The 21,894-nt window shown below is 40.2% G+C and overlaps 1 protein-coding gene across 1 annotated transcript in view; it reads left to right on the forward strand.

The window, feature by feature from the left end:
• Positions 1–5,124: 5,124 nt before the first annotated feature.
• The window catches only part of MED13L (mediator complex subunit 13L), a 286,536-nt gene continuing 269,766 nt past the window's right edge, over positions 5,125–21,894 (forward strand). The window contains exon 1 of the mRNA XM_081113924.1: positions 5,125–5,224. Within this exon, the coding sequence (XP_080970050.1) occupies positions 5,153–5,224 (72 nt within the window). The 5' untranslated portion in view covers positions 5,125–5,152. The remainder of the gene's footprint in view (positions 5,225–21,894) is intronic.

Genomic DNA, 21,894 nt, shown 5'->3' on the forward strand with positions numbered 1-21,894 from the left:
TGCTTTCTCTGTTGAGTAAGAACCCTGTGGATGTTATCAGTCATCTCAACTGTGCAGAGTCCATGAGTTTCGTTGCTAGAAATGACTGAAGGAAGCTGAGGCCCACAGAGGTGGAGGCTCCTCTAAGATAACGGGCTGTTCCCCTCCCCGGGGCTCAGGCTGTGCTCGCGGCCAGGGCAATCGCATGCCGCACTCTGGCCCTTTCTCTTCTACTGCGGGCCTTGGCTTGACAGCAGATGAGGGTTTTTTCGTTTGTCTTGTGTTGTTTATTTGCTGTTCCATTTAATTTTATGGTGCCATTTGATTATTTTGTTTTCAATTGTATTGATTTGTGTTGTTCATAACTCATTACATAATATACACATTTGGTAAGAAAGGAAAGGAGGGAGGCAGGGAAAGAAGGAAGGAAGGAAGGAAGGAAGGAAGGAAGGAAGGAAGGAAGGGAGGAAGGAAGGAAGGAAGGAATGGAGGAAGAAAGAAAGGAAGGAAGGAGACAGTATAGTGACAAATAGCTTTGGCCCGTGTGGGATAGTGGTTGAGCGTTGACTCAGGAACCAGGAGTTTGCTGGTTCGATTCCCGGTTGGGGCATGTGCCTGGGTTGCAGGCTTGATTCCCTGTGTGGGGTATGCACGAGGAGCCGATCAGTGATGTTCCTCTCTCACTGATGTTTCTGTCTCTTTGTCCCTCTTGCTTTCTCTCTCTCTAAAAATCAAGAAAAACATTGAGAGAGAGAGAAAGAGAGAGAGGAAAATAATTCCTCTCCCCACCCTGACTCCTGTCTGTGGAGGCGACTGATGTTTCTAGAGTCTCCTTAACTTCCAGGGATTGCTCAATTAATAATCTATTTCTGAGATTATCCTATATTACTTGGTACACACAGTGCTAGCTCATTATTTTTAATGGCTACATGGGATTAAATCTGATTGTTAACTACTCCCCAAATGATGAACATGTAGGTTGCCTCCAGTGTGTGTGCCCTGCAAACAGGGCTATAGTTCATGCCCTTGCACTACAGGTCTTTCTACATCTGTACAAGTATTTGTGGAGTTGCTCAAAATTACTAGTTATTATTGTTGTTGAGAAAGTGCATGTTGATAAAGTGCTTTGGCTTTATACATCGCTATAGGTAGAATTGCTGGGGCATGGGGCTTGTGCATTATAAATTTTTATATTTTCCAAATTGACACCCAAAGCGGTGGTATTAATTTATATTTCCACTGGCTGTGGAAGAGTTCTGCTTCCCTCCACATTTGCCGAAGCTTTTAAAATATTGCCAATACTTATTATAGTTTTGGCGTCTGTTTTTCGTATGATGAGAGTCTTCGTGTTCTTGGGCTGCTATAACGAATGACCATAGACTGGGTGGCTTAAACAACAGACAGGTATTCCTCACAGTTCTGGAGGCTGGGAAATCCAAGACCAGGGGGCTGACTGACTTGGTTCCTGGTAAGGGCCCTCTTCCTGGTTATGTCTTTGCTTGGGGGGTGAGGGAAAGCAACCTCTCTTGTCTCTTCTCCTAAGGGCACTAATCTCATCATGAGGGCTCCACCCTCATGACCTGATTACCAGCCAAGGCCCTATTTCCAAATACCATCACACAGGGGCTTATGCTAATCCTCATTCCAGGGTATCTTTTCCCCCCATTGATTTTCAGAGAGAGCGGAAGGGAGGGGGAGAGACAGAGGAACATCCAGGTGAGAGAGACACATTGATTAGTTGTCTCCGGCCTATGCCCCAGCTGGGGCTGGGGATGGGAATGGAGTTCACCACTGAGGCAGAGGTACATGCCCTTGACTGGAATTGAACCCAAGACCTTTCCATCTGTGGGCTGATGCTCTAACCACTGAGCAACCAGCTAGGGCCACACTGGGAATTCTGGGCTCAACATATGAATTTTAGGGGGACACAAACATTCAGTCCATAGCAACGAGTGGCGCCGAGTGTCTTTTAATATGCTTAAAAGCCACATGTCTTTTCTGTTCTCTGAACTGTCCAGGTCCTTTGCTCATTTTTCTATTCGGTTGCTCTGGGAGACTTTTAGTGTAGGATGAAGGCCTCCAGGGATGTCAATACACCTAGATATGATGGACTATCACACCATCTCATTGTTCAGGCCTAAGTACAACACCATGCATGTTAACAAAGTGCTTTGGCTTTTTTTTTTTTTTTCCTAAACACAGTCACCAATACCATCTCTTAATAGAAAGGTACAACATTGGGGTCAGTGGGTCAGCAATTGGGATCCCTGTTTTCACAGAGTAGGAAATGAGGCTCAGGGAATTAAGCAACAGTATTCCCCCTCACCCCTATCCACTGGGGATACATTCCAAGACCCCCCAGTGGAAGCCTGAAATCACAGGTAGTATTGAACCCTATAGATACTATGTTTTTCCTAAACATACTTAGGATAAAGTTTAATTTAGAAATCAGGCACAGTAAGACATTAACAATAGTAACTAATAATTTTGAGCAACTATAATATACTGTAATTCAAGTTATGTGAATGTGGTCTCTCTTTCTCTGATAATGGGGTTGATAACCAAGTCTACAGCGTGGACACTATGGACAATGCGATGATTCCTGTGGGGGGCAGGACAGAATGGGGGACAAGAGATTTCATCATACTGCTCAAGAATGGTGCAGTGTGCAATTTTAAACTCCTGAGTTGTTGTCGGTTTGGCTCAGTGGATAGATAGAGCGTCAGCTTGAGGACCAAAGGGTACCTTGGTTGCAGGGTCCTCCCCGGCCTGGGCCCTCCTAGGGGTTCATGCAGGAGGCAACCAATCAATCGATGTGTTTCTCTCACAACGTTTCACTCTGTCTTTCCCTCTCTCTTCCACTCTCCCTAAACATCCATGGGAAAATATCCTTGGGTGAGGATTAACAGAAATAAACAAATAAATAAAAAAACTGTTGAATTGTTTATTTTTGGAATTTTTCCATTTGATAGTTTTGGATTGTGGTTGACCGCGGGTAACTGAAACCACAGAAAGTGAAGCTACAGGTAAGAAGGGACTACTGCATGGGTCAAGGTAACATAACCAGAGTTGCCCACGCCAACTACAGGCACCTGCTCATGGGACCTTCTGGGTTCAGGCGTGGTCTTCGGAGCTAGCTAGACCCGGTTTGAGCTGCTAACCCGAGAGCTTGGAGATGTCACTGCACTTCTGAGACTCGAGGTATTATAGTCTCAGCACAGTAACAGTATCTTTTCTTATGTGGTTGTTCTGAAGGTTATGTGAAATAATGTATGGATATTCGTTATAACAGTGGCAGCGGGCTGTAACATAGTATCGGCCATGATGATAATACATGTGATAGCAAACTGCTCATGCGTTTTGCTTTAGCAGTTATCCAAAGCTCCACTAACAGGGGTAAGACTTTTCTTTTGTTACACTCCATCTTTTTCCTGTTTTCTACTCTCCTCTCTTTTGGGTCCAACCCATTAAAACAGCTCGGTCTTCCGTGTTTGGGGGCTTGTTGATGAAGTTGTCCTGTCCTCTCCACCTTTGCAGGGAGCAACAGCCCTGAGTGCTGGGAGAGCCTCTTCAGACCGGCACTCCCCTGGACTCCCAGACCTTTATGCTCGCAGGAAATGTTTGTTATTGAATGAATGGAGCCAAGAAGGAAGGAGGGTCCGCTCCCAACACGGCCTTGGTACAGTGCCTGGCGGTGACAGCACATTCTGGCACAGAGCAGGAGCTCGGGAAGGATTGATGCGGTGAATGAATGAATGCATGCATGCATGCACACTGTGGGGTCGGGGCGTGCATGTCTGCCTTCAGCGCACGGTGCCTCGCACCCAGTAAGCGCTCACCATAAACATCGCTGGGCGAGGCTGATAAAACCCAGTGCAAGGGCCAGCGAGGCTTCACTGCGCGGGGGTTCGGAGTCCGCCGCCTCCTCCCCGCGTGCGACCTCCGCGAGTGGCTTCATCTCTTTGTGCTTCAGTTTTCTCATCTGCAAAGCGCGGTCCACGTAGTGCGAACTCCACGAGACACTCCCCCGGGCACGGGGACCGGCTGCCTGGCCCCCAGGGAGCCCCCGCCGCGCCAGCCCGCCCGCCCGCCTGCGTGGGTCCGGGGCACCCGCCAGGGGACCGAGTACCTTTCGCTGCGGTCGCCACCGGCGTCCCCGGGGCGCACGGTCGCGCCCCCGAAAGATCCGCGCCCTCCGAGGGGGCGGGGCGCAGTGGCCGCGCCGAGCAGCCCGCGGCAGCCTCGGGTCGCTCGGCCGCCGCCCGCCAGGCAGCCGCGCCGCCCGCACTCCTTTCTCTCCCTCCCCGTCTCCCTCCCTCTGCCGGCCCCGAGAATCTGGCCGCGAGCGGCTCAGCAGCGCCGCCCGCGAGCCGCCGCCGCGCCGCCGCCGCTCCGGCCCCACCCCCGCCCGCCCCGCGCCCCCCCGCGCGGCCGGCGCCCGTCACGTGACGCGCCGCCAGCCAATGGCGGGCCGAGCCGCGGTCGGCGGCCGCCATTGCTGTCAGAGCGAGCAAGCCCGGGGAGGGAGGAGAAGCGAGGCTGACTGGGGAGGAGGGGGGGGTGGGGGAGGAAGAGGAAGGAGGGGACGTCGCTCGGCTGCCGGGGTCGCCCGCTGGCTTCGTCCGCACCCCCCCCCTTCGCGAGTTCGCGCTCCGCAGCGGCGGCGGCTCCGAGGCGGCGGCGGCGGCGGCTTGGGGGCTCGCCTCCCCTTACGCGCCGGCGGGGGCCGAGGGGGAGTCGGTGGCTGGAGATAAACAAGGCGGCGGCGGCGGCGGCGGAGGAACAGGGAAGGCGGAGGCGGCGGCCGGCCCGCAGCGCCAGCCCGGGGAGTCAGCGGCGGCCCTGAGAGGCGGGGAGGGCGCCGGGCCGCGCGGACAGCGCCCCCCGCCGCCGCCGGAGTCGCGGGAGCCGCCGCCGCCGCCGCCGCCGCCGCCCGAGCAGGAAGGAGCCGCGCGGCCGCCGCGGACCCCCCCGCCGGCCCGGGCCCGCCGCCCCCGGCGCGGCGTCGCCGCGGCGCCTCCCGCCCGCCCGCCGGCCCTCGCGCCCTTCCCCGGCGGCGGCGGCGGCCCGGCCGCCCCGCGCTCCCCGGCGAGGCGCCGCCACCCGGCCCGGCCTCGCCTCGGACGCCTCGTTCCGACATGCCCCGCTCTGGCGGCCGGGCTCGCGGAGGATCATGACTGCGGCAGCGAACTGGGTGGCGAACGGGGCGAGCCTGGAGGATTGTCACTCCAACCTCTTCTCGCTGGTGAGTAGCGGGGCGGCGGGGAGGGGGGCCGGGCCGGGGGGAGGGGGTCCCCGACCTCCGCCGCCGACCAACTTTCTCCTCCCGCCGCCGGGACTTCGCCCCTCCCTCGCCTCTCCCCGCCGTTCGCCTCTTGCCGATTCTCCCCCTTTTGGATCGTCTCTCCCTCGCCCTGGATCCCGTCCAGTGTTTATCGGGCTCTTTAAAAATCGTTTGTGAGCGCGGCGCTCGGCGTGGCATTTGCCCGTGGAAGTCCCGGAGCTGCTGGTTCTGGGTCGCACTTCGAACGCCCCCCCTCGGCTGCCGTCGCGCACCCCCTCCCTTCCCCTGTCCCCCCCTCCCCCTCCGTCTCGCCCCCGGAACGTGAAAAGCTTTGCCTGGCGCTGCCCGCGTCCGCGATAAGCAGCCTTCTCGCCCCCCGCCCCCCCTCTACCCCCCCCTTGTCGGATCGGCTGCCTGGCCGCCCGCCTTTTGAATTTTTTAAAAAATTCCCATAATGACACCTGCAATTTCGCCCGAAAACAGTTGATTGAATGCGATTGTGTCAGTAAAGGACTCTCGCACCCGAAGCTCCCGCGGTTGTAAACATGGACAGCCGCCCGCCTCCCGGGGCTTACTACGCCGGAGAGCCGTAAAGCCATTACCCGGAGCCGACGGAAGGTGGAGAACGCTTTTCCCTTCTTTCTCTCCCCCTGTGTCTTCTAAAAACTGTTTTCTCTACCCTAACAAGGAATCCACACACACACACACAACAGCAACAAGCTGGGCGGTTTGATAACATCGCTTTTATCTGCCTTCGCCTCTCTCGCGCTCGCTCGCTCGCTCGCTCTCTCTGATAATTGACAACTTTTCCTTCGGATTTGAATCGCCTGCCTTAATCTTGAAGCAGTTAGGGTGTCAATTGTTCTCCTGGAAGCCTGGCACCCGACGATGGCATCTGGGTTCACCGAAATTAAACATGTATGGGGCTCCAGCAACTCTTCCCCGGCGGTGGCAGTGACATTTGGTGGTAAATGCCATCTTTGCTTTTTATTGGGTCGTATTACCTCGCTCTGAAAACATTCACGTTGTTAAACCTGGCGTTTAGGCTAATAATTGCAGTGCGTGGTCTTTAAACATGTGCTTTGTGCATGAGTTACTGTATGTATAGTTATGTGCCCGAGACACGACGAATTTGTTTAAATATTGAGCAAAGATTTGTAAACAGATGTAAGGCAATTATGTTTCCAGCGTAGAATATAATTGGAAAATTGGCTGAAACGGTTTGTTTAATTTAGCCTTAAAAAAACAACTTATTTTAAGTTGTGTACCCTTTTCGGGGGACTGCCTTTTGGACAGCATGCATTTTGGAAATTGTTTTTTTTGTAACCTCTGCTGTAGATAAAAACATTGTTTCTTCTTAATCCTTGTTTGCACTGGATAAATAATTTAGTGTTCAAATTGTAATTAGCTACATTTAATTATAGGTAGCATGGATGCTTTTTTTCTTTGAGACTAGTGGAGAAATACAAATTCTTGCCAACTTTTCAAATGTGTTATTTTATTAAATATGTTTCATTATGCAGATAAATCAAAACATGCGATTTTTATCTACAAAGACTGAGTGACACAGTATCCTTGCTTTCATTATAGTGAGATCAGGTCAGTTCCCCCCCCCCCCCCCCCACACACACACACACACATTTTTATTAAAACATTTAATCTTAAAATTCAATTATAAGTTGTGATTCTTTATCTTAGTGCTGTGATGGTTTTCCCTTAATCTTTTGATATATGGGAATAAAACGCATTTTGCTTCCTCTTTTCTCCCTCTCAGTCTGTCATTTAGTATCAGTCAGGTTCTGGGACTTTCATAGATTAGCAAATGTATTGATTAAGTGGTATTTAAAATGGTTTTTGTTTGGCATCTGGTGACCACATTGACACTTTAACAGGTAATTAAAATAACCAAGTAGACCAATATTAGTGAAGAGAGATCCTCCAAATTACCATATATCATGCTGACTGGTAATGGCTTGTGTATATGTGATTGATTTATATGCAGTCGGTTTTGTAGATGAATGAAAGTATATTACATGTGTAGCCATTCTTTAGGATATGTCATTTTTTTATCTCTCTTTTTAAACCTTAAATGAGGATTATAATGTTATAGAGATAAGATGCTTGAGATTCTTTTGGAGGAACAGTTTTGTGGGAGAAGGATTCTTTGCTTTATGACCAACTAAAGGTTTGTGCTTTGGGTATTCCTCTCCTGAATCTCTTTAAACCAGGAATTGATTTTTTCTTTTTCTTTTTAAAAAACAGAATTTCTCTTTAGGTAGTAACTTGGAAATGCAGAACTGCAGGACCGCATGTGGTGAATTTTTTGAAAAGACTAAAGTATCTACATTTTCTTGTATGTGGAGTGAATAAGATGCTAATTTAAAAAATACTAGTCTGTTAGAAAGCTGCTGATTTTTCTTGAAAATTACATACAGCAACAACCTGGAATATAAAAAATGTGTTGCCTAAAGTACATTGTATAGAATAGTTAATTCTAAAAGGATAAAATCATCACTTGGACAAAATAAAGCATGCATTATAAGAACTCTATGTATTTATTAATAGCATATATTTTTCTTTTTGGCCTGAAGCTTTTTGAACAAAGTATTGTTTATAGAGAATTTAACTAGACATTCGTATTAATGTGAATTGAAATAAAAACTAGAGATTAAAAGTCTGTACCATACTAATCACCCACCCACTTTCTATTTCCTTGAGTTGTTCATTATGGTTTAGCAAACATTGATTTTGCAATCAGGTGCCTTAAGATTTTTGTTAGTCCTTTACTTATTTTGCTTTCTGATTTTTCTACTGCATCAGTTTCTGTGGTATCAAATTTCCTAAATTCTCTGTCAACCCCTGCCCCCTTTTTCTAATGTGAAAATGCCATTGTGTATACATGATATGGGTCATTGTATGTGTTTCTTATTCCTACTGTTGTGAGATTTGTAGCTACTGCATTAAATACATGCATGGCTGTGCCTTTGTGACTCAAAACTGTTTTCTCATGCTGTCCATCACATTTCTGGGAGACTTGTTATATAGTCACTCAGTTATAATTCAGTTAAGTGTGTTAAATCTGTCTTTTTGGAAAGTGTAGCAATAGTGCACCCTATGATAGTCAAGCCACCCTTGTGGGAAGACACATAATTTCCAGATATAGGTATATCTTTAGTTTTGTTTCTTTAGTTATGTTTCTCTATTGAGATGATATGGAGAAAAGCAATTTTGTGTCCTTTAACTAGATTTAAGTATATACTCTTTGACATGATGCAGTCTAATTCTTAGGTATGTATATCCTACATTCATTTTTTATTTGCTTAGAATCTCCCTGACTATGGGGTAATTGGGTGATATCAAATTCTTCCTCCTTGGATTGAAACACACATAAACACATTAGTAATTAATTCCTATCAAGGATCATTAATTCTATATTTTAAGTTGTTGGTGACCTTTTTACTGTTTTCCTTAAGAGATTTATTTTTTTGCAGAAAGAGAACATAGTTGTAAACTTTGAGATCTATTCTTTTGAGTTAGAACCAAATGGGGAGGACTGTCAATTGAAAATGAGGAAAAGGGAATGATTTCTCTAATCTTCTCAAGTGCCAAAATAAAAACACGGTATTTTTTTCATCCCAATTTCCTATTTTAGTATTTACATTTAAAGCATCTTTTCTTTAATGAAAATGTTTATAACTTGCTAATGTGTGTTTTCTGCTTAGCCTTTTGTTGTTAGTAGCACATGGTGTTACAGTATTTATATATTTTTAATAGCAATAATTGCCACACAGTAATAATAGTTGCCATATAACCTCCAATTGCTAGTAAATATTTTTAAGTACATAATAGACAGCAATTTAAGGCATAGTGTAGCAGTTTACTGGACCATTTTAAAGAGCCATTTGTACGTGTGATGAGTTCATAATTTTAAGAGAAAATAATGTACTCAAGATTTCTATGCTATATGATATGTTGCTGTGTTATTGCTTGAAGTGCTCATTGAGAGGAAGTTAGGTTGGGTCTGTTCTTTGTGAGAATAAAGGTGGTGGTGGTGGGGGGGTGCCTTTAGGACAATTAGTGTTTATTGAGTTTTTGCCAGGTGCTTAGATAACTTAGCATTTTCTTTGGATTGTTTTGGTTGTATTTTTCATGATTGTATTAGGTATTTATTAGGAAAAAAAATCTCTTCAGGCATTCCTTTGAGTAACATTAAGGTATAGTGTGGATTATATTAATTACTTACGGAAAAATTGATTCATCTTTTTTGTTCACTGGCTAATTTAGCCTCCTTAATTGTGAGTTAATTGTATTCATCAAACATTTTCAGAGATCTCCTCTATTCTTGAGATTAGTAAAAAGATACACTGTCACTAGTTTGTACTATGTGCTATAAATTATGATAACCATTTGCAGAAGATAAGTACATTCTGTAGTTCTATTTGTCAAGTTATTTAAAATTAAGATGAAACTCAATGTAAATAGTAATAAGGTTATTGCTTTGGATTTTTGTTTCTGGAACAGTTAATTCAACTGTCCAAGTTTGATTCAAAGATAGACTGGATATTTTTTTCAAATGATTTGAGTTATTTTTGATAGAAGACAATAACAATGTTCTCCTTCTTTAAACTAGTAATAGAAGGTGCGCTTTTTTCTTCCTTAAAGTGGATGATACATTTTTTTTCACAGATGCTAGCCAGTGAGGGAGATTAGACAAAGTTTATGAGAAATAGTAATATAGTTGAATATTAGGTTTTATGATTACTGAACTGTGCATTGCAACCATTTGTTAGAAGTGGAGAACAATGATTTCTGCAACATTGCTATTAGTGTCATTTGTTTAAAATGCACTGTGTGCCAATCTGCTTTCCAAACTATGTGTTGTGTAGTGTTAGCTACCAGAATTTCAATTTTGTCATTTTACTTTACTATTTCGAGAAATTACATTTAATGCATTGCAAAGTGAGTTAACTGGATAGTCTCAAAATGTGCTGTGGGGAATAGTTTAAAAAAGAATTCACACACATGCATGTTTGCTTCATAGAACTTGCTTAGAGTTTTGAAATTAAAGAATCAATATTTGTAATGTGTTCTTGGAATTTAGGGCTTTTTTTTTTTTTTTTACTCTCTTGAATCATTTAACTTCTTTCTAATCCTGTTCAGATATTTCCTTTTATAGTATGTCCTTTCATTGTTTATTCAAAAGATTTGAAGGTGTCAGCTTTGTTCTGTGTTGGGGGAATTCACTTCATAACCTAGGGGAGATGATTTTCCATTAATCTTGGTAAATATTAACATAAATGAGGAATTGTAAATTCAACTCATTTGCATGAGTAAAATATGTATGCTTGCCCAATTTTTGTTTAGTATAAAGTCACTGTACATCAGCATAGTTTTCTGTATTTGCATTAGTTGATATAAACATAGCTTTAACTTCTGCAAAAATGTTGTGATTGGTGTTTATTTCGGAGACAATTCTACTCCACTATGTTGTTTTGTTATTTGATTTTTTAAAATCATCTGTAGTATGGAATAGATTCTATCCTCATAAATTGGCTATAGTAGTCTTCTCTTATAGGAACTCCTGGTTTACTCGCATTTATGTTAGCACGTTTTAGTTATTTTTGTTCGAGTAAAGTTATTTTCCTTTTTTTAAGCTAATATAAATTTCAGAGTACATTTAGGTTTCAGTCTGAAAAAAGGAGAAAGATGACTTTTTTCCTCTCCTTTCTGGATGAGATTTAGGAGAATCAGTTGTGTTCAAAGGAAAATGTTTTGCCATTGGCACTTCCACACTCTGGTTTATTGTGTGTATTTATGAATGTTTATTTTCTCATTCTAGGTGAATGGTGGTAGAATCTTATTAAAACTGTATTTCTACTACTGTGAAACAGCACAGAGCCCTGGTTGACAGCTCTCTACATTTTGTATTTTTTCTAGTACAGCGAAATTCCATTATTGTTAACGGAACCTCCTGAGTAGATTATATTGAAATTTCATTTGTGTCTTTGTTTTGTATAGTTTAACTTTGCAGTGTTAACTTAAAAATGAAAAGGGGGAGATAAAGAAAATTAGGTATATTTGCAGGTAAATAGCTTTTTCTCAATCTTTTCTAGACCTTTTTACTATAATAAGTCTTAATTTGTATTAAATTATTGCATTAATTGGTTACATTTAAGACTTTTTTTTTTAATCCTTACCAGAAGACACTTTTCCGTTGATTTTCACATCCACTGGTTGCCTTCTGCACCCTCCTCGACCAGGGCCAGGTCTGTAACTGAGGTACATGCCCTTGACCAGTACATGCTCTGTCCACTGAGCAAAACCGGCCAGGGCCATTTAAGACATTTGATATTAAATTTGAGGTAATAATTTGTTTAAAATAAAATATAATTGTGAACAGGAATTTTATAATGTTGAGTGAAAATTTCAAAGACTGATCATCTAAAAGGGTGTGACTTTTTTTTTTTTTTTTTACCCCAAAGAACACTGATAAATTCCCGAGGAAGTATTTTTTACATAAGACACATGAAGCTTCCTCACATAGTGTCACATTATTTCATTTCATTAAATAGCAAAGGTGATTAAATCCATCTGGGCTTAATTTGAGAGCTAATAAGTAAAGTATTCAAAAGAGTATAATTGGTGTGTAAAAACATTTTGTGTTGGCAATTCTCATGATTGAATTTTAATGTCCTAGAGAAAGATAAGGAAAACATACATTATCTAATGTATCTAACTCAGGAACCACCTCATAGTTTTTGTTTTTTAACATGTGTATATGCCTGGTACAATCCTGCTCATCTTAAAAGTAGGTCAAATATCACTTCCTCCGAGAAGCTTTCCCTGACTCCCACAGGTAGAACTAGTCACTCTTGCTCCTTATGTGTATCTCCTTCTATATGCCTCTGATAAGTAGATGAGCTTCTGTAGGGCAGTGACCCAGTCTAAATCATCTTTGCATTCTCTTCATAGTTAGGTGCTCATTAACTGTTTGTTAAATTAATTAATTGCTGGACAACTATTCTTTTTTTCTTCATCTTACTCCCTAAGGGAGTTTTCATTGCCCATTTAGGTCCTGATCATAATTATTTTTCTTTGAACTTATTTAGATGTTTAGCTCTGTTCTGAATATATATTACCTAGGACTTACGTACTGTGGCTTGGTAATATTTTAGATGAGTTCTAGAAAATATTTATTAAAGAGAATCCAGCTGATCAAGAGATGAGGTATGCTTATCATACCTCAAAGGAATAGGAATTCAGTTAGTATTTAGATTTTCTATATATGTTAGGCAACCTATAGATATTGGAGCCTGTTGGAGATTTTGTTTGGGTCTTGATCCAGAATTCCTTCATTTCTGTATTTTAAAGCAGTATAAGAGGGAGGGCTTTTCCTCAACCTTCAGTTACAAGATTATTGTCCATGAGCCCAGTAATATGGGCAGTGAACTGGTAATAAGTTGAATGGCATTCAGTTTTTCTATGAGTGACTATTCAGATCAGGTTGTTCACATAATGTTTTTATTTTATTTTTTGCCTCAGTTTCTCGTAAACTTGACAGAAATATGGAAGGCAGGAAGTGCAAAAAATCACTTTGAGTACCTTTTAAGGAAAGTACTTCGGAAGACTTGATAATGTTCTTTAATAGGAAGAAACTTCTAGCAAATTACAACTAAACCTTAGAGTAGCCTTAGGCAGTTTACCAGGAAGTTGGAGTGGCAAAATTACTTGTGTTAAATATAGTAGTTAAGCTGTATTTGTTCTTTTTTGGGGGTAAGCAGAAGATTAAATTGTTCTTGTGTTTGTCCTCATAAATAAGTAGTGATTGAGAAGAAAAACTTGAAATTCATCTTTAGATGTTATAACTTTTCATTTGTATATGATTCACAGTTGCGTGATATCTTTAATATGCTGAGTGATTTTGCTCTACCAACTCTGAGCTATGACTGGCTGAGATTGGAAACTGAACTGTGACTCTTATTTGGTAGTTTAAGCTATTAATTCCTTGGCAGCTCTGGAGTGCTCTTTGAACTTTAAATAGCTGTTTTATTAACATTTTAAGATTTGTCTCAGTGAATGTCAGAAATAGTACTTAATATTTTTCTTCTTAAAGACTAAGTCACTTTTTATCCTGACATACATGTAACAACCCTTACTATGTTGTTGTTGTTGTTACATATGATAAAACAACCACAAAAACAAAGTCAGCCAAAAATTATAGGTTATTTATAAAATGTAATGTGTGTGTGTGTGTGTGTGTGTATTCAAACCTTACTATGTTTTGAACAAAGTATGTATCCTTAACTACCGGCTAATTTCTATTTTTCATTGAGTAATGTCGCAACATCTAAAAATATTGTTTAGACCTTATTGAAGGAAGAAAAGGGCCCCCCTCCAAACAACTCTACAAATCTGTAGTTTCTGTATTAGTCCTGTTGAATAGGAATAGTACCCTAAGTTTTTATCTAGAGATGTAAAATTTTACATGGAGGTGGTCTTTAGCATTATAAAGTATTAGAACAAGTTAGTTTGTAAGTTGGTTTTCACATAACAACCTACTCTTCTATTGCTCCAAATGATGGTTAGCCTATTTACAGTGTATGGTACTTAAATACTTGTGTTAGAGAACTCAGCTGCTATTTATGGCAGCATTTTTTATGGGATCAAACTTACTTACCTTTATTTTTCCTGTGTAGGATGTTAGGGAAGTACCTTTCCTCTGACTCTGCAGTGCTGGCAGTCAGAGCAGGCACTCCTAAAACCTTTCTTGGCTCCAGGCATTGGGAGTGAGGGCTGCGCAGGCTCAGCCCTCTTCGAGGCCTGGGAGAGGATTGATATTTGAAAGAGAAGCTTGAAGAGTGTTGAGGCAAGGATGGCCCTGGTGTGAAGTGCAGCAGTTTTTGGAGTAAGGATTGAGGCAGATTTTCCCTTTCCTGCAGGAATCTATTGCTTCTTCTTTGCTGATTGATATTTTATTAAAATGTTGGTAGTTGAGTTTAAATCTACCATATTACCACTTATTTTATTTGTCCCATTTTTTCCTTATTCCTTTTTCCTCCTTTCCTGCATTCTGTTGGCTTCAGTATTTGCTTTCAATAATTTCTTTACCAGACCTTAAGCTGTATCATTAAAAAATTTTTAGTGGGTTGCTTTAAGGAGTAAATATGTAACCAGAACTTGTTGGTATATGCCTTAAATTAATATTATATAGGAGCATTCAAGATCTTGCTTCCAGGCATGTCATCAGTTTAGTTCAAATAAACTCTTATAAAATTTTGGAAAAATAAAAAATAAAATGTTGAGAATAGTGGCAGGTCCTATGATGTCATCAGGAAAAGATTTTGTATTTCTTTGCCCTTTACCTCTTTTCTTACCTTTTCTTCTTTACTTATACTAGAGACAAGCTTTCTACCTCCAATTTTGTGTGGTAAATGAGGACTTCTGAACACCAGTGAAATAAAAAAGGAAATGGTGGTAGGGCTTGAGATTGTATGGGGTAGCGAATAAACTAGTATTTAGAAATGTTAATTTTTTTTATGTTATGTTTGAGAAACTTAGGTTATATAATTCATTTTCAAATAATGCACATTGCCGAAACTGGTTTGGCTCAGTGGATAGAGCGTCGGCCTGCAGACTGAAAGGTCCCAGGTTCGATTCCGGTCAAGGGCATGTACCTGGGTTGCGGACACATCCCCGGTGGGAGATGTGCAGGAGGCGGCTGATTGATGTTTCTCTCTCATCGATGTTTCTAACTCTCTCTCTCCCTTCCTCTCTGTAAAAAATCAATAAAAAATATTTTTAAAAAATAATGCACATCAGAAATGGTTAAAATGGTCTTAGGCTTACAAAGGGACTAAGGGGCTTATATGGAAAAAAGACCTATTTAACTTCTAAGGTGCTATATTGTAAGTGCAGAGGGAGAAAAAGCAGCATGGACAGATAGTATAGCACCTTGTAGCCAGAAAAACTCAGAAGGGGAGTTTTAAGGAATCTTGGAGGAATGGGTGGATGTGGCTTGCTAGAGAGGACTGGAAAGGGCATTATTTGGAAGCTCAGTTGACAACTCTGAGTCTGTCCTTGAGAACATGTACTGAAGTGGTATGTAGGAGAGCACTTTTAATTTATGGTCTTAGTTTCCTTTTAAAAAATAGTACACAAACTTATTGAAATCTAATTTTTGTTAGGTGGAAAATTTGAAGCAGGGACAGGCCAATTTAGATTGAGAAATGGTGATGTTAAAATTTAAAATCATCAGTTTTCTAAAATAATTCAGTTCTGAACTAAAAAAAAACAAACCAGTGCTATATTATCCAAAATGCTAATGACTAAAGTGACAAATATTCAAGAAACTGGACAGACGTGAATCTTAAATGAGCAGATGGGATATGAAATTCAAAGTGGGAGATAATCCAAGATGATATAGAAACTATTATGAGAAATGAATTGAGGAAAAAGAAGTGTGTTAAATGCTATTACATTTAATAATGTGTTTAAAAAGCCTTTCTAGGTTTACTCTCTTACACAGACAAATTAGAATTGTTGAACGGTGTAACCCATCATTTTAAAAATTTTGTGCATTTAAAACAAACTAAATTTTGATCCAGGAGTACTTCTCATGAAGTCTAGGCATTTAAGCCATGATTGTATGTGTTATATGTACTTTAAATAGACAATTTAAATTTTGCTGTCTCTGCCAAATAAAGAGAATAATCATGATTTTTCAAAGGCAGTTGTGATGGACATTGAATGGGAGAAGTAACAAGTGAAATATGAGGAAGTTTGCTATTTGGACAGCTTGGTACTTAGTTGAAGTTGTTACATTTGACTTTTGAGGGTGAAATCTAGATCATAGTGGATTGTGGAACGAATGAATAGTACTTTTCAGTTGAAGAATGTTGATTGTGAAGCAAGCAGGGACATGGGAGAGGGGGGAGTGGAGGGTTAAAGATTGAAAAGTAGATTGAAGGAACATTTTTAGCAGGCTGCTAGAACCTCATTTGTGTTTGTGGGCTTATGAGTATCAGTGGTGGAGACAGACAGAAAGATGGAAGATACAAGAAAAGTTGTTGCTTAAACAGGTTTGGCTGGAGATGGTATCAAGGTGATGGGGTTAGCAGTGAAAAAGAGTAAGATAACCCTTTAAAAATAAAAGATGAGAGGATGTAAGAACTGAATAAGTATGAAGGAAGTGGGGACAATCTCAGTTGTAGCCCGAGTGCTTTTTAAAGGCAAAGATTAAAGATACTGAGTTTGAGCCAGAATAAACATTTAAAAATACTTTTAGCTAAAAATTTCACATTTTAGTTGATGTGCTTTTGCACTTAAACATCTTCGTTTTCTTTTAATGGTCATTTTAAGTAGGTCACATGTTATACACTTTTAAGTTATAAAACTGATTTTGAGCTGGTTATACCAAAAAATGACACAAAACTACCCAAATGAGAAGTATTTTTCAAAGTAAGCCCCCTTGAAATGGATCAAATACCAAGGCCATTGTTCATAATATTTTTTGATCCTTTCCCTTAGGAATTGCTTTTAGTCACCACCCCAGAAATCTCATTTTAAAGGATGCTTCTTTGGTCAGTGTCATGTCATGTCTGTCTTTGTAAATATATTATCTTAGTTCCATTTTTTTTACTCTAAATTGTTGCCTAAATCAGCAATTTAGTACCTTCTGATGGGGGTCTTACATATGATAAGCAAAAAGCCTGAGAAGAACTCTACTTTTGGATATAGTGGCATACATACGTTGTAGATGTGTACCAAGAATTCTTGCCTGCTTGTACAGCTGCCTCCCTGGTCCTGGTTGTAGTCAGCTGTACTTCAGGTTACTGTGTTTTCATACAGTTTCAATGGAGATGGATTTAGTGGTCCATTAATTGGTAAGACTAGAGATTGGGACAAATTAAATGGGAGTGGAATTTTTGCTTTCTGGAGATCCAGGCAAATTATAAGGGGGCAGTGAAATTAAAGTCTAGCAAACATAAGATCCTGATGCCCAGTTTTGGTGAAAAGTCTTGGGGCCCAGCCGGAATGGCTCAGTGGTTGAGCTTCGACCTATGAACCAGGAGGTCACAGTTCGATTCCCGGTCAGGGCACCTGCCTGGGTTGTGGGCTCGATCCCCAGTGTGGGCATGCAGGAGGCATCCCACTGATGATTCTCTCTCATCATTGATGTTTCTCTCTCTCTCTCCCGCTCCCTTCCCCTCTGGTTGTGGGGGAAAAAGCATTGGGGTAAATAAAAAAGTATCCGGTTGAGAACATTTTAAGTTTTTACATAAAGTTTGATCTGTGAGACCAAAGTTCTTACCTTTGCCTACTTAATGTTGCTTTTTACTCATTTGAGAAGCCTAGTAAACCATCTGGTATCTATCCCATTCATGTTCTTTCAGCAATTTCTCCCACAGTTGAAGGTTAGGACAATAGCACTCATATATTTAGGGTTTGACTTTATTATGGTCTGCCTTAATATTCAATGTTAGGGGAGATGCAGAGGATGTTTTACCTACAGAGAGCATGCCTAGGTACTAGTTGTTCAGATTACGAGTTGCAGTGGCAAGTATTATTTTCTATTTTTGAATTCAGGAATATAATGGCATTTTCCTCAGTCACCTTTGTTTCTTTTTTTTTTTTTTTTTAATATATTTTATTGATTTTTTACAGAGAGGAAGGGAGACAGATAGTCAGAAACATCGATGAGAGAGAAACATCGATCAGCTGCCTCCTGCACATCTCCTACTGGGGATGTGCCCACAACCAAGGTACATGCCCTTGACCGGAATCGAACCTGGGACCTTTCAGTCCACAGGCCGACGCTCTATCCACTGAGCCAAACCGGTTTTGGCTCACCTTTGTTTCTATATTCTTCAGATTACATGGGTGATTTTATAATTTTTTCTTTTAAAAGTACTTCTCATATTTTAAAAAAGGGATTTGAAATCCTATCAAAAGTTTGGTAATATAATTTTATACCTATAGATGTTTTAGGAAAATTTACTTACATGATTACTCTACTAGTAAATAATAACAGGCCCCTTTTAATTTTAGAGATTTATATAACACTTGAGCAGTTTAACACTTAGAATTTATACCAGAGCATAAATCTACATGTTAGCTACTGAAGATCATAAATATTTGTCTTCTTAAATACAAGTTCTTAACTGAAGTTTAAGTTATTAAAAGCATTTCTCAAAGTGTATTGGTTTACATACAAAGTAATCATCTGCATGTATTGACTCAATTGTTGTGATCCCAAGTAGACTACATTAATTAGTTGTCTATAAATTAGTTGAAAGAGATATCTATGAGAGTGATGTTTTTGTTGCTGTTTGGTAGTATCCTGGTGAAACTGAGCTTTAAACTCAGACAGATGGTGCTATTCTTGAGGCTGTCGGCAAGATCCTATAACATTTAATTAAACAGTGGAATGATTCTCATGAGGACTTATAATTTGATATATGTAAGCTAGTAAACTGGCTTCTTCAGTAACATTTACAAATTTTATTTGAAAAAATTTTTACTTGTTCTTAGGAAATTTTTCTAATGATTCTGTTAAGATAAATAGCTTGTTTTGGTAGTTTATATGATAAACTCAAGGAATATTCTAGATGGAAAACCTCACCTACGTAGGCACTTATTTTCGAATGTAACTTGGATTTTGTTGCCGGACTTTCTCATATAATAGGTGTGATGCACTTTTAAGAACCCAGAGAACTGACTAACATTTCAAGAAAACTGACAAATTTGGTGATACATGTTAACTAACACTTGTTTTAGAAAAAAAACTGCTGACTTAGATTCCTTGTGATCTACCTTACATTTTAGTATTGGAATTGAAAAGAGAAATATTTTAAACAGCTCAATCCAGTTTTAATACATTACAGTATGTGGATAGAACTTGGTTTAGCTATTTTGTATAAGTTTTAATTTGGTGATAATATTGTATGGTTAGGATCCATAAATTTGTCAATTACATAAGTAACTACATAAAAATACATTAATAAGTCATATTATAGCATTTCTAGACATCCTGGGAAATTATTCTCTTTTTAAAAAAATTTACTTACCTTTTATTTAGTGCCTAGTCTTCAGTAGATTGGAGACAAGACTGAAAGGTGATGTTTGAGGTTAGATTGGACGACAAGGAGCTGGAAGTTTATTCTGTATGTATATATGTGCTATCTATTGTAAATTGGCTGTAGAAATATGTATAGGGGAATGCCTGAAGGGTTTTAAGGAGGAGAATGATGTCATCAGATTTATGATTAAGAGACAAAACTCATATGGGTTCTGTGGAGTGTGGATTGTAACAGCAGAGAAGCTCTTGGAGTAGTTTAGATGTGAGAAATTATGCAGGGCTAGTAGGAATGGAGAGAAAGAAGTGGACTCAAGTAATATTTTGGAGGATAACAGGACTTGGTGAGCAATTATATATATATTATAGGGGAGGAATCAAATGCCAAACAGATGTTCTTGGTTTTTATGGCATTTACATTCTTGTGTATGTACAACAAGGAGAACAGTTGAAAACATGTATGAGTTATAGTTAGTAGAAGACTTACATTTTGATCACAGGTGTGTCCATATATGAAAGTATTCACTGAGCCTGGGTTCTTTCTGTTAAATTAAGCCCTACACAACTCAGTTTTAAGATTAAACGTATATGGGAGCTGGGGGCAGAAAGGCAGGGGATAGTATAAAAGTAAAACCAAAAATTAGGGTTTGTAACTTGCCTATTTTAAGAAAATACTTGAGGCATTGGGAGTAAGATTTTTCTCAAGTTGAGAAAGATTTGTAAGAGAATGGAGGAGTGGAGAAAAAAGGTTGGGAAGAAAGATGGCAATGCTGGTGGGGTGGGTGCTGATGGTGGTGTGATTGATGGGAATCAGAATATTTTGGCAGGGGAAGAGGTCATGAAATTTTGATTATTAGAAATAGGAGTGGAAAGCCCTGATTTGGAGAAAGAAAATGGGGAAGGTCCCCTAACAACAGTTGGCTCTTTCAGCCTTGGTTACATAGAGCCTCAGTTTGTACTAGTGGTAAGCTCTGAAAGCAGATTACATTTTTTTCTCTACAAATCTGCTTTGGGATATTTTAATTGTTTTTTTTTAAAGTTTGGTTTATATTAATTTCATATTGGTGATATTTTTGGTAGGAGGATGAAATAGACTTTTACCCCTGTTTCTCTTCTTACCTTTGTGGAAATTGCCAATTTTTAGGAATTGACACATGTATAGAATAGAAAGGACATTTGTAAAGACTACAAAATAGTGCATATCTTTGGCCCGGTTCCTATTTGGATTTTGGGTTCCTTTATTTTTTTAATTTTTAAATACATTTTTATTGATTCAGAGAGGAAGGGAGAGGAAGAGAGAAATAGAAACATCAATGATGAGAGAGAATCATTGATGCGCTGCCTCTTGCACACCCCACAACCGAGGTATGTGCCCTGACTGGGAAGCATACTGTGACCTCTTGGTTCATAGGTTGACGCTCAACCACTGAGCCATGCCAGCTGGGCTGATTTTTGGATTCCTTTAAATTTTCATTCCTGACCTTCTATTCTATTCTTTGTTCCCCTGGCACTTAGCTTTCCGATTGTACAATATTTTTATAGGTATTGAGTGTAATTGTTGTGTCATGTCATATTTTTCCTCAGGTATTAGGAAAAGTTTTCCCTTCCTTCTTTCCTTCCTCTCTGCTCCTGCCTCCATACCCCTCTTCTTTTTTAGCACAATCCTGGGCTCCCTGTGCTCTGGAACCTTCGTTGCCCCTATTGTAGTTTTTCTTGGCACTGCCAGTTCTCAGTTCAGAGCTAAAATGTACATATGTACTTTAGAACCTTTGATATAATGTCCTTGGTGTGTTGGGGATCCTCTCCAGTTGTTTTGAGTGCACTTAATGGCACAGCATGTGCTATCTATTGTAAATTGGCTGTAATACATTCAGCCTTCGCATGTGGGTAGATTTTTCCCTTGGCTATCCTGAAGGTAGAGTTGGCTTTCTTGCCTTTGTCATTTTTCTTTAATTTCTCTCCAAGTGAGGTAGTATTAATGAAATGCAAAATGTTTCTAAGAAATAAAACTTCCAAGAAATTGAAACTATAAAAAAATTACCCATAATCCAGCTACTCCATTGGATCAGATTTACAACTCTGCTATTCTTATTAATGTGCTTGTTTATTGTACATAGAGGTAATCACAGTATAAACATAACACTAACATTTTCCATGTGATAACACTAACATTTTCCATGTGATTACACTTTTCAAAATTATAACATTAAGAGAAAAGTAATTTTTATACATTTAATAAAACATTACATAATTATTTTCAAATTCAAACAATACTAAAGGATGAAGGTTTGTTCCCTCACCCGGGGGAGATAACTACCAGTAGTTTAATCTTTATCATTCTAGGTTTTTTTCTTTTAAGTATATTTGCCAGTGCACATATGTAATTTGAAATTGTTTTTATTAGATATGGAATAGATAAAAATAGCACGTATAAATCATAGATAAAGTAGAAAGAATCACAATACAGTGAACACCCATGTACCTAATGCCCAGAGTAAGAAAAAGAATGTTATTCTATATAATAAAAGCCTGATATTCTAAGTGTCTGGTCAACCAG

The sequence above is a fragment of the Myotis nattereri genome, assembly GCF_964212035.1.
Source record: "Myotis nattereri genome assembly, chromosome: 19".
NCBI lineage: Eukaryota > Metazoa > Chordata > Mammalia > Chiroptera > Vespertilionidae > Myotis > Myotis nattereri.